The sequence below is a fragment of the Psilocybe cubensis genome, chromosome 5 (genome assembly GCF_017499595.1).
Source record: "Psilocybe cubensis strain MGC-MH-2018 chromosome 5, whole genome shotgun sequence".
Lineage (NCBI taxonomy): Eukaryota > Fungi > Basidiomycota > Agaricomycetes > Agaricales > Agrocybaceae > Psilocybe > Psilocybe cubensis.
In genome coordinates, this window is record NC_063003.1 from 2,120,362 (window position 1) to 2,138,276 (window position 17,915).

A 17,915-nucleotide genomic window follows, 5' to 3' on the forward strand; every position below is an offset into this window, starting at 1 on the left:
CCACCTGAGCCCACTATGCACTGTTTCCAACAACTTCCGATGCCAATGGATGTCATATTCATTTTGAATATGGTTTTTGGCGAGCCTCGGTCGAAACAATCAAGATATTTTCGGAAGGAGCGATGCATCGATGACCACTGCGTGGCGTCAAAGTCGTATATGACCCTTACACATGGTCAAACCGGCCGGCGGTATAATTGAGACAGTGGTACTTATGTATATCAGTCAGCCAAGCTCACGGAAGGCAAGCCGGAGACCCCTAGACCACTCCCCACATTATAAAACTAATTGAGAGCACGGGGATTCATTTTCTCACCTCTGATGTCCAAGTCAACAAGCCCTTCGTTGAATTCCGACAAGGAAAGCGGTGACTCCAGTGAGGGTGCCAAGAAACATCAACAAGAATCTCCAGACGTCCTCCGACACAACAGATCTTGGTAAGAGGGCATCGACGTCATTTCATTTATTTCTTAGGCTTTGGTCTGATAGCCTTCTTTATGCAGGTGGCAGCGTGTTCCGTTCACTTCTACTAAAACCCCTCCTCCGCCATTGAAATCGCTCGATGATGCTCCTCTCCTTCCGGAAGCGACAGCTAATTTCCTCAGCAACATTACATTCACCTGGATAACCCCTCTCTTAAGTCTAGGCTATGCTCGTCCTTTGGAAGCTACCGATCTCTACAAACTACAACCTGACCGTGGGGCAGCTCATATCGCGCATCTTATCACTGAATCGTTTGACCGTCGTACCCAAAAGGCTAACGACTACAATACCAAGTTGGCCAACGGCGAAATCGGCCCTGGTATAAAGGGCATCTGGTGGTCAATTCAAGGGAAACGCCAGGAAAAGGAAGCGGAATGGAGGCAAAAAACAGGCAAGAAGAAAGCCAGTTTAGTTTGGGCGCTAAACGACAGTGTAATGTGGTGGTTTTGGTCGGCTGGCCTTCTCAAAGTCGTCGGAGATACCGCACAAGTTACTAGTCCTCTCGTTGTAAAGGTGCGTGTTATTTTTTTTCTGGTTACCTCGTCTAACCTCTCTCCAGGCAATTATCAAATTTGCTACCGACTCTTATGTTGGCCATCGAACCGGGGCAGACAATATTCCTGGAATTGGTGTGGGCATTGGCCTAACATTTACCCTTTTTGCCATGCAAATTATAGTATCACTATGCACCCACCACTTTTTCTATCGCAGCACGTCTACTGGCGTTTTACTTCGTGGGGGGTTGATTACTGCCATCTATGACCGTTCCCTCAGATTAACATCCCGAGCTCGATCTACATTGACTAACGGGAAACTTGTCAACCACATTTCTACGGACGTATCGCGCATCGATTTCTGCGCAGGTTTCTTCCATATGGTACGTACTGAATTAAGCAACTTTCTTTGTTCTGGATACTCACGTTCTATGTAGTCATGGACGGCGCCAATTCAGATGATTATCTGTTTAATCCTTCTCCTCATCAACTTAGGACCTTCCGCTCTCGCCGGTTTCGCATTTTTTGTTCTTGGAACACCTGTTCAAACATTCGTCATGAAAAAACTATTTGCCTTGCGACGAAAGAGTATGGAATGGACCGACAAGCGGGCAAAATTACTTCAGGAACTTTTGGGGGGCATGAAAGTGATCAAATTCTTTGCATGGGAAATCCCATTCCTTGCACGAATTACACAATATCGCAGGAATGAGATGGCGTAAGTTCGGTTTTCGGAAATCCTTTGCACTCATGCTTAACTGTTTGATCTAGATATATCCGCACACTGCTCGTCATTCGTTCTGCCAATAACGCAGTAGCGATGAGCATGCCCGTCCTCGCGTCCGTTATTGCCTTTATCACTTATTCTGCCACTGGACACACTTTGGAGCCTGGAGTTATCTTCACTTCATTGTCTCTGTTTAATCTACTTCGGCTTCCTCTCATGTTTTTGCGTAAGTTTATCTGCTTTGTCGGCGTAACATTCCCCTCACATCGTTTTAGCTGTCTCCTTCAGTTCTATCGCCGACGCTCAAAATGCCATTGGTCGACTGTACGGTGTTTTCGAAGCGGAACTGCTTGAAAAGACACATACAGTCGATCCTTCAATTGAGAATGCACTGGAAGTAAAAGCAGCATCATTCACTTGGGATGCTCCGCCTCCGGATGAGGGTGAAAAGAAAGGGAAAAAATCTAGCGGTTTGATGAAGTCTTCGAAAACGAAAGCCAAAGCCAAAGCCTATGAAAAGAAGCGCGCCGCCGACATGGAGGAAAAGGCTAACGGTGAAGAAGAGAGAATATTCAAGATGAACAATATTTCTTTGAGCATTCCACGAGGCCAGTTAGTGGCTATTGTAGGCCCTGTGGGTAGCGGGAAAACAAGTTTACTGCAAGGATTAATTGGGGAGATGCGAAAAACATCTGGTGATATCGTTTTTGGTGGAAGTGTCGGTTACTGCCCACAGAGTGCGTGGATTCAGGTACGCCCTCGGTTTAAACTTTTGAATCCGGACAACTCATCAACGTATTGATACTACTTGCAGAATGCCACTATTCGCGAAAATATATGTTTTGGGAGGCCCTTTGAAGAAGAAAGATATTGGAATGCTGTCCGAGATTCATGCTTAGGACCCGATCTTGAAATGTTGCCGCACGGAGATTTGACCGAAGTTGGAGAAAAGGGCATTTCTCTTTCCGGTGGTCAAAAGCAGAGAATCAATATATGCAGAGCAATCTACTGTGACACCGAAATACAAATATTCGATGTGCGTTGTTCTTTATTCCTACTTACGCGAATTTTTGACGAGCAATCGACAGGACCCCCTATCCGCACTCGATGCACATGTAGGCAAAGCTGTTTTCCAAAACGTCCTGCAGAACAGCCTTTCTGAAAAGACACGCATCCTCGTTACACATGCCTTGCATTTCTTGCCTCAAGTGGACTACGTTTATGTTATTGCCGACGGGACCATTGCTGAACAAGGCACTTATGCGGAGCTCATTGCACGCAAGGGCGCATTCTCTGCTTTTATTGCCGAATTTGGCGCGGCCGAAGAAGACGAAGAAAAAGAGCAGGAAGATGAAGAGGTTGCCATTGATGAAGCTTCATCAGCTTCAACCAAGGTCAAGGAAGGCGCAGCTAAATCGAAGAAGGAAAAGGAGGGATTGGACAAGGTCAAATCGTCCGTTGGCGGTGCTGCCCTGATGCAGACAGAAGAAAGAAATACTGGTGCAATTTCTTGGGACATATACAAGGATTATATGAAAGCTGGTCGCGGGTCTGTGGTGGTGCCGTCACTTTTGTTATCGTTGGCCCTCTTACAGGGTGCAACGGTGATGTCATCTTATTGGTAAGGAAATAATGCCTGACGCTTATATGCACTGTTTATTTACCGAATCATATAGGCTGGTTTGGTGGCAAGAGAAGTAAGTATTCTTGCACTTGCAAGCCGTTCTTTAGCTTATAGCATTACAGCACATTTGAACGTTCCCAGGGTTTCTACGTACGTCGATGTATTTTTTCCGTTGGTTTTCATGTTAACGTCTCTAAATATTAGATGGGTTTATATGCAATGCTTGGAGTAGCCCAGGCTATATTCTCATTTACCATGGGAGCGACGTTTGCTTTGCTAACATTTTTTGCATCACAATCGCTTCATAAGGTACGCTGTTTTTCGTGTCAATTTGTATACCTGACCAATGCCGTGTTGTAGCAAGCTATAAAACGAGTCATGCACGCCCCAATGTCATTTTTTGAAACAACTGTAAGTTGTTTATCGCGTAACCTTTCATCTATCTAATTATCCATCTATTAGCCCCTTGGTCGAATTATGAATCGCTTTTCTAAGGATATCGACACAATCGACAACTTGCTGGGAGGTTAGTACAATTTTTATATACGAGGCAATGTTTGATGATATGCGTGATTGTAGATGCTCTTCGTATGTTCATGGCGACATTCTCCGCTATCATAGGCGCTATCATCTTGATTTCCGTTGTGCTCCCATGGTTTTTGATCGGTGTTTTCGCTATCTGTCTTGGATATGTTTATGCTGCCGCTTTTTATCGTGCAAGCGCACGCGAATTGAAGGTTCGTGGCCATCTTCCGTAGTTCGAGTTCGTCATTAATTGGAGTTATCTTTCCAGCGACTTGGTGAGAACTTTTTTTCGGCTCCAAAACATCGTGAAGGTCGAACTGATGTTTTCTTTACGAAGATGCTGTATTGAGGTCTTCACTCTATTCACATTTTTCGGAAAGTCTTTCTGGTTTGGCGACCATTCGTGCATACGGAGAGGCAGATCGTTTCCGATCTGACAATGAAAAACGAGTTGACGTCGAGAACAGAGCATATTGGCTCACTGTCACCAACCAGGTATTTCAGGTGTTAAAACATTTTTAATTTTATTACTAAAATCAAGTGTACAGCGTTGGCTCGGAGTCAGACTGGACCTTCTAGGAGCGTCTTTGACTTTTATTGTCGCAATACTCACCGTGGGCACACGGTTCAGTATTTCACCTTCTCAGACCGGTTTGGTTCTGTCTTACATTTTAAGTGTCCAACAAGCGTGAGTTATGTCTGGACCCGCTTGATTCGGATCGAGCTTTCACTGACATGGCGATTTTTTTAAATATCAAGTTTCGGTTGGATGGTTCGACAAAGTGCTGAAGTGGAAAACGACATGAACTCGGTAGAGCGCATAGTTTATTATGCCCATGGCGTCGAGCAAGAAGCTCCCCATGATATTCCTGACAAGAAGCCCCCTCCGTCTTGGCCTGCAGAGGGACGACTCGTGCTTAAGGATGTCGTGTTGAGCTATAGACCAGAGCTCCCTGCTGTGCTTAAAGGCATCTCAATGAATGTGGCGGCTGGAGAGAAAATCGGCATTGTGGGAAGGTAAATGGGAAAATGCTGTAGGGGGTATATGCGACTGACCAAAACCAAATTTTTATTTAGGACTGGCGCGGGAAAGAGTTCTATCATGACTGGTGAGCCCGAGTTGTGTGAATAATGCCGAGGGAGGCTTGATGATGATGATCCCCAATAGCTCTTTACCGCATTGTCGAACTTACGTCCGGTTCGGTTGTTCTGGACGATATTGATGTTTCCACCATTGGTTTGGCTGATTTGAGGAAGGGCCTCGCCATTATTCCCCAGGACCCGGTAAGCTTGTTCATCGAATCGATTCTTAGCTCAGAAATTAATGCGTTTATCTAGCTTCTCTGTAAGGCATTTCCCCCTATATCGGACACATTTATGTCGAGATGTTGATTCATCCGTTTGCACAGTCTCCGGAACACTGAGATCGAACCTCGACCCATTCAATCTGCATGATGACGCCACACTCTGGGACGCGCTAAAACGAGCACACCTCGTCGAGTCTTCTGCCGCGAAACAACGCAACTCGACGACCGAGGACGAAACGCCTGGCAGTGGCACGCAGACGCCCGTGAACCGGTTCAGTCTCGACACGGTGATCGAAGACGAAGGTGGTAATCTCTCCGTGGGCCAGGTGTGTAAACCAAGCCATGATATATGATGGATGTGGACGCGCGAACGCGCGCGGTTCCTGACCTGGTTTTGTCCCCCCTTTTCTTTTTTGCTTCTTTTGAATTTGCTCTGTTAAAGCGGTCGCTCGTGTCGCTGGCTCGCGCGCTTGTCAAGAACGCCAAAGTGATCATATTAGACGAGGCGACAGGTATTTGAAGCCCTTGTCAACTTCCAACCTCTGTGCGGTTGTGCTGATTCTGGTCCTAGCCTCCGTGGACTACGAGACCGATCGCAAAATCCAAGATACCATTGCATACGAATTCAAAGACCGGACGATTCTGTGCATAGCTCGTGAGTTTTTTCTTTTTTCGGTTTTCGGGTCAAGGATGGAGCTCCTTCCAAGCCCGTTTAATCCATTCATTCAATCGTTTTTGATTTTCTTCTGTTTCCCATCACCTGATCCATGACGCTTACTGTTTTGTGTTTCTGCCTCTTTCCTTCCATGAAAAACAGACCGGTTACGCACTATCATAGCGTACGACCGTATATGCGTGCTTGACGCCGGACAGATTGCCGTGAGTTGCCTCCCACCACGAATCCGTGTGAAAATGCATCTAACGTTTTTTTTTGCCACTTCTTGAAAAAAAACAAAAAAACGACAAATAGGAATTCGATACCCCTGCGAATCTGTATGAAAAACCGGACGGCATATTCCGCGGGATGTGCGAGCGCTCTTCGATCACGATAGACGATATCAAGTTGGCGTCCAAGGCGCTGCACGCTGACGACGTGGACGAAAATTAGAAGAAACTGACTTTTTTTTATTCTTTCGATGCTGAACAATGCAGCTCTTCTGCAATTGTACCGCGACGAGATCTGACATGATCTGACATGATTTTGATTTGGATATGTTATGTTATGATATGATATGGACGAATGTAGTTAATGCGCTTCCTATCTTCACATCTACACTTTTCTCTCCATGTTTTTTTTTTGTTTGTTTGTCACCAGACTGTAGCTTTGGGATTTCATGTACTTACATAGAATGCGAGAGCGCCCGGGCTTGTGCGTCGCGTAGACGGGTAGAAAGGGGGGTATACATGTACATTTTCATTGTACAGTTGTACATTTTAGTGTACAAGGAAGGGGAGTTGTCGTTGTCGTTGTCGTTGTTGTTGTTGTTGAGGAGGAGAGGGGCAATGTGTAAAGAAAAATGATGCTTGGATTGATTGATGGATGGGTGGATGGGATGGTTTGCATCCCAATGATAATGATATTAGATGCGAGCAACATTGAAAAAAAAGAAAAGAAAGGAAAGGAAAAGAAAAGAAAGAAAGGAAAAGAAAAAGAAAAAGTGTGTAGTGCAAGGAAGAATTCAAGTGGTGTTGTGTTGAAAGAAAAAGTGTAAAGGGAGAACAATGAAAATTGAAAAAGTGAAGAAAAAAGAACACAAAATTTGTTTAGAAAGTGAAAAACGGGCAAAACTGAAGAAAAAAGAAATGAAAAAAAGACACACAAAAAGAAAAAGAAAAAGAAATGAAAAAGAAAAAGAAAAACTGTTCGTACACTAGCCCTAAACAACAAGTACTAAGGCTACATGAATGTCAGCCAGCCAGCCAGTCAAAATCAGTCAAATCAAAATCAAATCAAATGGGTCGCATCGGGATTGGGGTCTGGTCTCGTCGGTTGGGGTCATCACTGGGCGTCATGAGAAAGGTGTATCTGTGTATCTGTGCATGTATGGTGCGTATGAATGTGAGGGGAAGGAAAGGAAAGGTCGTAATACAATCGAAGGAAAATCAAGCGGGACATGATCAAGGGATGGGCGATGGGCGATGGTTGGGTGGTTGGGTGGATGGGTGCGGATTCGGGTACGGGTACGAGGTGAGGTACGGGGCGGTGCGGTGCGGTGTGTTGATGTGATATACAAACGAACAAACAAACAAACTGTGTGTGCTGTGTGGTGTTAAAGGTGCATGTATGTAACACTTGTGCATGTAAGCGAGAGAGAGGCAAACGGACAGACAGACAGACAGAGAGGGAGACTGAGTGAAAAGAGACGGAAAGATGGGACGATGGAAGACGGAGAGTTAAAAGACAGACAGGACAGAAGAGAACAGAACAGACAGATAGAAATAACGGAAAGATATAACGGTGATTAAGAATTTCTCAATCCGTTAAAAACATTTTTCTGAGGTATTCCGTAGCGGCCTGCTTGAGATTCGCCTCTGCATTCGGGTTATTTATCAACTCCTACACAGCACACACAAAAAAATATCAGATCAACAACACACTCAACAGCATAAAAAAGCATCACAAGATGAAAGAACGAAAGAAAAAAGAAAGAAAGAAAAGACACATACAATCGCTTTCTCCGTCTTATTCTTATTCACCGCAGACTTATCCTGCTCCTTCTTGGCATTAAGCTCGCTGACCTCGCGCGCCTCGCGCCGGCGTATATACTCGAGCTTCTCCTGCGCGAGCTTGGTCTGCAGCGTCAGCAGATTGAGGCAGCTCGAGATGAGGTCCTGTGTGATCGCCACGTTCATGAGCGAGGCCGGGTCGCCCGTGAGGATCGGTGTGGGCTGGGGCTGGGGCTGGGGCGCGTGCGCTTGTTGTTGCGCTTGCTGCTGGACTTGTTGTTGTTGTTGACGCTGTTGTTGGTGTTGCGATTGCTGCTGCTGCTGCTGTTGTTGCTGCTGTTGTTGCTGGTGCGATTGCGGGGGCTGTTGGTGCTGGGGTTGGGGCGGCTGATGTTGTTGGGGTTGATGCTGATGCTGCTGCTGTTGTTGTGGATGCTGCTGCTGCGGTTGCGTATGCGATGGACCAGGCCGCAGACCAACAGACGGCGTCTGCGCCAGAGGCGGCGGCGGCTGAGGCGGATTATCACGCAAATCTCTAGGGTTGATATACACATGCTGTTGTTGCTGTTGCTGTTGCTGCTGCTGCTGGCGGTCGTGCGCCAACCCATTCATACCATTCATATGGGACGACGGATCGCCAAAGTCGATCTGCTGCTCATCGTCGTCCTGCTCGTCTCCACCCACCATACTGTTATTACCCACGCCCGAGTTCCTTCCCTGCACCGGCCGCGTCGTCGCCGGATCGCCATGCCACCTTATACCCAGATTGTTTGAACATGCCACAAGAGATGGACGGGATGAATGCAAGGCACCACTCACCGCTGATAAAAGAGGTCGTACCAGCCGACGCGATGCCAGTGGTCGATGGTGCGCGCGGTGATATTGCCGACGTCGCTGCCCGACTTGCGGGCGATCTGCAAACGCCGCTCGTACTCCCGCAGCCTGTCGGCCTCGCCCATCTGCGCGAGATTCGCCTGCCCGGGCCCCGCTGACACATGCGCGGTCTCAAATGCGTATATCTGCTTGAACAAGTTGAAGTTGCGCTCATAGCAGCCTTTCAATGCCTGGTACGTCTTTTTCCCGCCAAAAACCTCTGCTGCGCACTGTTAAAAGAAAAAAAAAATTCCGGTGAATTAGCGGACAAAGACGATAGGAAAGAAAAAGAGACGGTACATCTCGCAGACACGAATTTTTTGTGGCACGGAGTGCATTCCAGTGGTCTTCGTGGCCCATGCCCATGAGCCAGGTGAAGAGCTTTGATTTTTCATCGTCAGTCCAGTGCTTTGCGCCCTGGCCGGCACCCTCGAGATCGTACATGTCCGAGTCGTCTGCGGGGCCGGTCTCGCGCCTGCGCTTGAGGGCGGCGGGAGCGAGGGCGGGGTCGACGTGCTTGCGCTTCATGGCGGGGGATGTAGCGGCGGGACCCTGCTGAACGGAAAAAGCGAGCGGGGGGTGGTTTGAGGCCGTGGGAGCATGAGAAGCGGCCTGCTGAGCGAGGGTGGGCGGGGAAGTAGATGGGTTGCGATAGTCGGCGGGGCGGGAGTAGGAGTTGGCGGGGAGATGGTTGCCCAGCGCCTGGCCGAGCGCGTTCTGGTGGAAAGAGGACTGGTGGTGGTCAGTAGAGTGGGAGAAGGGGAGAAAGAATGAGATGGACGCACGTTGGAGTCGAGGTTGGGGTCTCGCCTGTCCTGAATGGGAAGGTGGCCGTGGCCGTACTGCATGGCGGAGTCGCTAGACCATCGTGTTCAGTGAGTGTCAGACGCTCGCTCGCCCGCCGCACTCACCTTTGGTCCATGCAAATTGAGCCACTTGCAATTGGATCGATCCAACTTGGCTCATCCTGGCTCATACTGGCTCGCATCACCTTTGATTACTAATATCCCCTATCTACTTATCTACACATATATATTTATTAATTAACTGCCACATACTCCCCGTCGTCCTCCTCGTACTCTCCGTCTGCATCCTCGTCGTGGCAGTCGTCCAGGTCCATCAGCTCAGCTCCCAGCGTAGACCGCAGATCTGACTCGGCGTGCACTGCCCCGTGGTATCCCTTGTACTCCATTGAACCCATGAACACGCTCGTCATCGGTGTCAATCCCTCCTCCGATTTCACAACCCTCTCCTCCTCCACTGTGCCCCCGTCTACAGGCGTTGCCGTTGAAGGCGGAGTTATCAGCGGCGGAGGTTGAATTTCCTCCACCGCCGCCGCCCCGTTCACCTTGAGCGGCGGCGCCGCCAAGTCCACCACCATGCTCGTCTCCTCTCCTTCTGCTCCATTCAGGGGTTCCTTCACGACCACCACCTCCTCCGGCACAGGCGATTCCTCCACCTCGGGCGACGACTCGATCCTCCGCCGTTTCCGTCCCACTGCACCCCGCGGCGTAGTCACCACCAGCGGCCGTTTATTCTCGCTTTGCACCTCTCCACGCCCCGACCGCAGCGTGCGCGTCGGCGTCTGCTGCACAGGTTGCTCCTCCTGCATCGGCATCTTCATCTCCTCCTCCTTGCTGCTACCATTCGCCGCCGCCGCCTTCTTTGCATGACCACCACCACCACCACCCTTCAACCGCGTCGCCCTCGTCGATGTCGATGCCCCCACAGTCGATTTCGCAGGCGACGGGATGTTCAGATGGCTCGACCGCGTCCGCAGGCTTCTGGACGGCGTCTGCGCAGGCGGACTCGACGGCAACGACACAGCGCGCGTCATCCTCGGCGGCGGTCGCTCTTGCCCCTTCACAGGCGATCTGTTCCCAGACCGCGTTCGCGCCCTCGTTTCAACCGCATCATCATCAACCTCATCATCAACATTCATCGACTGATCTTCCACCTGTCCATCAGGCTCGACAGCAGGTGAACGCGATGGCTGCCGCGAATCATCTGTCGCGCTCGTCGTCGCACCATTGATTTCCACAACCGGGTCTGGGTCGGGGTCTGGAGGCGGCGCTGCGGGAACCGACACAGGCGTCGCAGGCGTCTCGGGCTCATGCACCATCGGCGGCGGAGGCACAACCACACTCTGCTGCTGCTGCTGCTGCTCCTTCGTCGCTCCATCCTCCACACCCGCACTCACAGCCGGGATCTGCTCCCCAACCACCGCTGCCTCCGTCCGCGCCACAATATACGGCGTCCACTGCAGCTTCTCCGGCTTGAGCGCCAAATACCCCTTCGCCTCCCATTTCCGCAGGTACGCGTCCACTTTTTCACGGTCCCAGCGTATCTCGTAGTGTTTCGGCGGCACAAACGCGCCTTTACCGCTCCCGTCCCCCGCGCCCGCGCCACCGCCGTCTCGGTCCTTATCCTGCGCCGACCCGCTGTGCCCGTTCGGTGTGGCAGAGTGCGACTGGAGCCGCTGCAGCTGTTTGCGCGGCAGCCCGTTTTTGCGGCCTTTGGGGAACTTGATGCTTTGTCCCGGGGACGGCCGGATGGGCGGCGGCGTAGCCTCGCGGATGTAGATCATGTTGAGCTGCACGAGCGTGTTGCACACGTCTTCGATCGTCATCGATGTCGCCGAGCTGATGTCTGCCATTGAAAAAAGAAACAAAAAAATTGCTCAGTTAGATAAATAGCCTTTATCGTTGTTGTTAATGTTTAATTGTTACCTTCTAAACGGATGTTATCAGGCGCCTTTTCAAGAAATCGGTTGATAGCAAGAGTCCAATAATTTTTGTAGCCCAATGCGCCCAAACTAGAAAGTGGTTTCTCAGGCGAGCCCAATCGCTGCTCGACCTTTGACAATAAGTAACCTTCAAGAAATAAAACCATAAGCTATCACCGAACCAAATAAGCACAGTAAACAACACGTACTAAAATCCATAAGCAAATTCCCCCATCCCTGGCGCTGTCGTACAGGGAGTGTCATGATACAGCTCAAATTGTAGTCCTTGGGGCACCGCTTCTCCTTGCTAAAGTACCCTACAAAATGTCCGCCAAGATCGTCCATCTGCGTGATCACATAAAAGAGGAACGGCTCGACGTCGTAGAAGAGCGATTTGTGGTCGAGGAACATCTTGGAGAGCAGGCAGAGGTTCTGGCAGTATATCTGTGCGAATGTAATATGTGTTTTTTTGGTATAATTAGTGGTGTGTTATAGAGGTATGAAAGGAGAGATGGATGATGACCTTGTTTCTACGCCCGTCCACCTCGAATATAGATACAGTACCATCTCGATAAATCTCATCGCCTGGCGGATGGCGTACTTTACATTTCATCTACACCAAAAAAAAAGCCAATCAACAAAAACCTCAAAACAACATGCCAAAAAAAAAAAAAAAAACCAACCTGATGCCGAATAGCCATCGACTGGCCCTTCATATACTTCAAGCAAAACTCGCATATCCACAGCCGCCCGTCGGGTATCGACGCATACTCCTCGGGGAACGGCGCATCGTACCACGTCTTGATATCGTACGGACCGAAGCGTATCGAGCGTATCCGCAGCACCCCAGGCTCGAGCTTCGGAAGCGGTGTGTGTGCACCGGGCGTCGAGGGCCCAGGGGAGTTGGCAAAGTCGAGCAGTTTCGGTGTGGTGTGCCGCTGTAGGGTGGAGGAGCGCAATGGCCTGCCGTGCGAGGGTGTCGAAGTTTCGCCGTCCAGCCCTGTCCGGGACGAGCTCGCTGTGGGCGGAGGCGGAGGCGCGGTCTTTACCTAACGAATCAAAGAAAAAGAGAAAGAAAGTTGTAAGAAATCATAATGATGACGATGACGATGATGATGATGGGCGATCGCTTAGACGGCTATCACAACTCACCTCAGCTGCAATCCTGCTACGCTCAAAGTACGCTTTATCAACATTCGTCGGCGTCGTCTTGGAGGTGTCCCTTTCTTCCACGCCGAGGATATCATCAAACAACCCGCGCTCGGGCTCTTCTTCCTCCCGGCCCTTGCCCTTCCCCCGCTGTGGCGGTATCCGAAGCCGGACAACGCGCGACGAGGTAGACATAGCCGGAGGCGGCGACGACTCGCGCGGCCGCTTGCGCCTGTGCGGCCGCGCAGAGGGCACCTCGATTTCCTCCTCAGAGCTCGCGGTCGGCGCGCGTGCTTTCGCGCGCACGGTGCCCTTCGGCGGCCGGCCGCGGCCCCGATACGCGGTGGGCGTCGCTGACTCCGGAACCTGCGCCTCGTCCTCGTCCTCGTCTGAGGCCTCGCTCGCGGCCGCTTTCGCCGTCTTGGTCTTCTTCCTCGTCGAGGGCTTCCGGATGCGCTTGGGTTTGGTCGGTGTTGGCTGGGGTTCGAGCGCTGATCGGGATGTTGACGCTACAGATGGCTCTCTTGCGGAGGGTATTGTTGGCTGTTCGCCTTCTTCTTGTGGGGGAATAAGTTGGGGTTGTTCGATGGCAATGACGGGTGGGCATTGAGGGCAATGCCATTCGCCTTCGGGTGGGTTTTCAAGAGGGGGTACCATACAATCCATGTGCCAGCCTGGATACACAGAGATTCAGATGGTCATCAGATGGGTACCAAGACAGCACGGATAGCACATACCTCGATCGCACCAGTCGCAAAACAAGATTCTCTCCTATATTTTCTGACATGATTAGAATCCAGGCTGACTGCGAGGGTGTAAACTCACATCATCGCCCTTCTCCTGGCACACTTCGCAGTTCTTACATTCAATACACTTCCAAGAATAAGAGCGGACCACATCCCCCAGTTTCTCGAGCTGCATGCAACTTGGGTGGCCTTGGATCGAGGTTAGCTGGATCAAAAATAGCTTTGGAGGAGGGAAAAAAACTTGGCTGGGGGCTTACCACTGCGACCGCACTCATGGCAAGTGAGCATCTGCTCGCCTTCGCCGCGTTTGTTCTTTGCATCTGAGCCCTGGCAGAAGCTGCACTCCTCCTCCTTGAAGACCTTGCGCTTCCGCTTGGGCTTTGGAGGCGGGGTCGGCTGCTGCGTCTGCTCGAGCGCCGGGAAGAAGGGCGTCGGGATTTGCGGCGCGAACGGATCTCCCTGCGGGCCCTGCGAGTACTGGCGTATCTGGTAGTCATCGGAGAGCGGGGGCTCGTGCGGGGCAAGCTGGTTTGTGGCCTCTGTCTTTGATGGCAGGAGAAAAGGTTGAGTACTCTGCGGATGCACGACGCGTCGCGTGGGACTGACCATTGCGGGGGGCATTTCGGGCACGGCGCTGGTGTGCTGCTCGTCTGGCATGAGAGCTGGATCGATAGGCGCACCGCCGAGGGCAGGGTCAATGGGTATGTCGTCGACATTGCTGATTGGGGTGCCGTACTCATACGAGGGCTCGCGATCAGCTGGTGTGTTTGGGGGAAAAGCAAGGCCTCTCATTATGCATGTATATAGAGTAAATAGGGACTTGTGAGGGCTAGTATAGGACAGAGGAGGAGGAGGGAGGAGCAGCTCGTCGACGGAGACGGTGAACTAGGTTGTTTGACTTTGTTTACGCATGCACTTGGCTGGTTTGGCGCGGTCTGACCAATTCAAGTCTCGTTGCGCCTTTGATCGCGAACCCCCAGCTTACCTGCTGACTATATTTATTCAGCGCACATGCGCTTGCATGGCCTCTGCAGCGCCGGCACTCGAAAAGCAGCTGCTGTGAACAGGAGATCATGGCATCCGACCGTTTTTCTGTCGGCTGGGACTGAGGCGAGCTGCTTACATGCAGCGGTTCACGGTGACAGCAGATTGATAATCGATTTGTGACTCCGGACCATGGATTGTAAATTACAGCTGGCAGACTTGTGAAAGGGCGGATTAACTCCCTTGTGGGAGAGCCCAACATAAAATAAAAAAAAATAACATTCAAGTTTCATCCGGCACAGCACAAGAAAGCCACGGCTATTTCCAGGTCTGTCCTGGCTCCAACCCTCCCCAGTGAGCGTGCGAACGTGTGCGGTGCTCGCCCTTTGAATCTCTGGTTTTGAGGGGGTTTTGGAGCAGGCAAAAGGTGGATTTGTTTTTCAGCGGGGTATTTTCCCGGCAAGGATAATTGTAAAAAAAAGGAGGAACGGAGACATTGTGGTGGCACTGTCGGCGCCAAATAGGGACCAACAATTGTATTAGCCTCCCGTCGTGGTGACCTGTTAAGGATCCATTTGGCTTTGCAAGCACACAGTGCTCTCCGCTTTTTCCCCTTAACCACTTCCACCACGTCCTACACAGCGACACAGACAATGGCGGCGGTACATCCGCTGCCAACCCAGCTTCTTTCTCAGTATGCTCGTCAATCCCTAAATGGCATCAACCCTGCTGGTCCGAGCGGTATGCCCTCCTCACCGGTGGCGACCAGGAAGCGCAAGCGCGCCCATCAGTACACTGTCAGCTACAGCGAGGTCCAGGAGGTCGATAGCAACGGTCGCCTTCGAGAGGTCATCGTAATCGACGATACACCACCCCCTCCACCCACCATCTCTCCTTCCACGACCCATAATGGTGCTTACTCTGCGTCCTACCAACCCCCAATGTATGCTGCCCCAATACGGACCAGAGCCCGCGCTGCAGCAGAGGCTCAGGCTCTCTCAGCCAGCTCCTCGTCAACTACTACCGCCCCAGCTCCCAAGAAGAGAAAACGGGACCACAATGAAGAGGTCCGTGCGCCGGCGTCCAAGAAGCCGGCAGCCACTAGCAGCCAGTCTCAGGCAGTTGTCACTGCTAAATCTTGGGAGAGCCGCAGCGGAGCTGCCACTGACGATGTACGTTGTCTCTTGTTCGCTTTTTCGTATGTTTCTCATTGACAACATCGTCATTTTTCTTTAGACATCGAAAGGCCCTGTGTCCTGTGATGATAAAGAAGGCCACTACATTATCGTCCCCGATGACATGATCCACCGACGTTGTATGTTGCTCTTCTCATGTCATACATACCTCCTCTTAACTTTATGTCTCTAGATCGAACGGTTCGATTGCTTGGTCAAGGAACCTTCGGCAAAGTCGTTGAAGCCATCGACACTGAAAACAATACTCGGGTAGCCATCAAGATCATCCGTGCTATTCCCAAGTATCGTGATGCTAGTAAGATTGAAGTACGGGTACTCCAGAAACTCAGAGAACGTGATCCAACAAATCGAAAGCAAGTATCTATCTCTGTTCAAATATCTTGATGAAAGCCAACCGAATTTTCTTTTCTTAGCAACTGCATCCACCTCCTTAGTTGGTTCGACCATCGGAACCACATATGTCTAGTGTCTGAGCTTCTGGGGATGTGTGTGTATGACTTCATCAAGGAAAACGATTTCGCCCCCTTTCCTCGTCACCACATCCAGAAGTTTGCACGACAGCTGCTCGGCAGTGTAGCATGTGCGTTTTTTTCATCGATGTTAATCCACTTTACTCACGTTCCACTTTCTATAGTCTTGCATGACCTGCGGTTGATCCACACGGATCTGAAACCAGAAAACATTCTACTGGTTCACAACGATTACCGGACTGTTCATGTTCCTGTGCCAAATTCGAAGGTAACCTACCTATCCTACTACACTTGCCACATGTCTAACTAATGCTCGGTAGCGCAACGCAACTAAGCCAAAGCGGATACTAGAGTGCACAGATATCCGCCTGATAGATTTTGGCTCCGCTACTTTCGAACAAGAGTACCATTCATCGGTGGTGTCCACACGACACTATAGAGCCCCAGAAATTATTTTGGGTACGGTACACGTCACTGCATCCAACTGCTCCATTCTCACCACTCTTCATCAGGACTTGGCTGGTCGTTCCCCTGTGATGCGTATTCATTAGGCTGCATCTTGGTGGAGTTCTACACAGGTCTTGCACTCTATCAGACGCATGATAACCTAGAACATCTTGCGATGATGGAGATGGTTATGGGTAAAATGCCAGAACGCTTCGCCCGCGCAGGCGCCAGATCGAAACCTGAATTCTTCAAGGATGGCAAATTAGATTGGCCCAAGCCTAAAGCCACACGGCAAAGCAAAAAAGATGTTCGCGCAACACGTTCGTTGTCGGTACGTTGATAATGCCTTGATTTCATTGTGTATATGAGTTTAAATCTGGGCGTCTAGGAGGTGATACCGCCATCGGACAACATCAATCGACAGTTTGCTGACCTGGTCAGGAAACTTCTTGCTTTCGATCCTGCTCAGCGGATCACTGTGCGAGAGGCACTACAGCATCCATACTTTTCCTTGAACATCCCTCCGGAGATATAATTCTTGATCTTACCCTCGTCTTCTCCCCCTTCTTATCATTCATGGTCACTAGAGTGGATGCCGTATTTGCCCTCCCATCTCCTTCAGCACATCTTTCCTACGAAGCCCAATTGTACCACCAACCTCACCAACCCATGTCTTTTTAGTACAACCAACATCAAGGAAGTTTTGGTTCTCCTGTTGCTGTCCTGCTGTTTATGATTTGTACCTCAACTCAACTATCTCGAAATTTACGACCTCAACCGTAGACCTGGCTTGGCCGAGATCATCCAATTCCCCATGGTGGATCTCGACGGATCCATGTCATATATTCGGACGCACCGTTCACGTAAAGTACTTGTTTCACTCCTTTTCATATCTCTTTTTCTTCTGGCTCTCGGCCATCACAACACTATAATCATGACTCTCAAAGCTTTGCTCGTTATCATACTCCTTTGCGCGCATTGTATCATTCTCACTCTCCTTTTTGCATTTTATTTTTCTCCTTTTCAACTGTCTATTTTTCACTCCTTCCCCCTGTCCAATGTTTGTTTTGTCGTTTTCCTCTTTTTTTTAACAAAAAGAATTGGAGGCATTCTATCACTCTTTTTCTCCATCCGCGTCTTTCCTTTCACTCTGTTTCTCGTTGATTCTATCTGTCTCATTCCTTTTACTAAGTTTGTGGCTTTGTTTTTATGTTTCCTACGCCTTTCCTATCAGGATGGGCAGGATTATCTGATTACAAATTTCCTCCTTTTATCTTGTGTATCACTATTCAGAATACTAGATTCCTCGTCGAAAATATGGGGCGCGCCGCCTCGTCGAAGTTCAAGTCGCAGTCGAAATTCGAGGTTCGAAATTGCAAAAAGTAACGAGTCACTTACCGCTCCGCCCTATCTCCCGCATACAGCCTTGCCGTGCACTCCACGCTGCACTGACACTGACGCACCGCGCTCCGTCGAGTCCGTTTTCCGCTCCTGGCCG

General features: G+C 50.2%; 4 protein-coding genes across 4 annotated transcripts; 2 read left to right on the forward strand and 2 right to left on the reverse strand.

The window, feature by feature from the left end:
• Positions 1-321: 321 nt before the first annotated feature.
• JR316_0006140 (Multidrug resistance protein fer6) lies at positions 322-6,268 on the forward strand (the record flags this gene model as incomplete). Its single annotated transcript, XM_047891889.1, has 25 exons — positions 322-437; positions 504-996; positions 1,043-1,360; positions 1,415-1,695; positions 1,749-1,930; positions 1,980-2,455; positions 2,519-2,740; positions 2,793-3,325; positions 3,381-3,401; positions 3,451-3,478; positions 3,533-3,637; positions 3,689-3,739; positions 3,791-3,854; positions 3,908-4,072; positions 4,191-4,348; positions 4,402-4,541; positions 4,613-4,870; positions 4,931-4,962; positions 5,022-5,137; positions 5,192-5,198; positions 5,263-5,486; positions 5,603-5,672; positions 5,732-5,815; positions 5,978-6,039; positions 6,131-6,268. 25 exons carry the CDS (start codon positions 322-324, stop codon positions 6,266-6,268), a joined length of 4,344 nt encoding a protein of 1,447 aa, XP_047749238.1.
• A 1,365-nt stretch (positions 6,269-7,633) lies between these two features.
• JR316_0006141 (uncharacterized protein) lies at positions 7,634-9,548 on the reverse strand (the record flags this gene model as incomplete). The annotated part of the gene is made up of 5 exons (XM_047891890.1): positions 7,634-7,717; positions 7,828-8,581; positions 8,647-8,930; positions 9,001-9,432; positions 9,486-9,548. 5 exons carry the CDS (start codon positions 9,546-9,548, stop codon positions 7,634-7,636), a joined length of 1,617 nt encoding a protein of 538 aa, XP_047749239.1.
• A 191-nt stretch (positions 9,549-9,739) lies between these two features.
• JR316_0006142 (Histone acetyltransferase KAT7) lies at positions 9,740-14,112 on the reverse strand (the record flags this gene model as incomplete). Its single annotated transcript, XM_047891891.1, has 6 exons — positions 9,740-11,349; positions 11,430-11,573; positions 11,635-11,869; positions 12,109-12,474; positions 12,578-13,248; positions 13,578-14,112. The coding sequence occupies 6 exons, from the start codon at positions 14,110-14,112 to the stop codon at positions 9,740-9,742; spliced, it is 3,561 nt and encodes a 1,186-aa protein (XP_047749240.1).
• Positions 14,113-14,957: 845 nt separating this feature from the next.
• JR316_0006143 (Dual specificity protein kinase lkh1) lies at positions 14,958-16,952 on the forward strand (the record flags this gene model as incomplete). The annotated part of the gene is made up of 8 exons (XM_047891892.1): positions 14,958-15,476; positions 15,541-15,619; positions 15,673-15,853; positions 15,914-16,080; positions 16,135-16,238; positions 16,291-16,429; positions 16,483-16,748; positions 16,806-16,952. The coding sequence occupies 8 exons, from the start codon at positions 14,958-14,960 to the stop codon at positions 16,950-16,952; spliced, it is 1,602 nt and encodes a 533-aa protein (XP_047749241.1).
• Between the last annotated feature and the right edge of the window lie 963 nt (positions 16,953-17,915).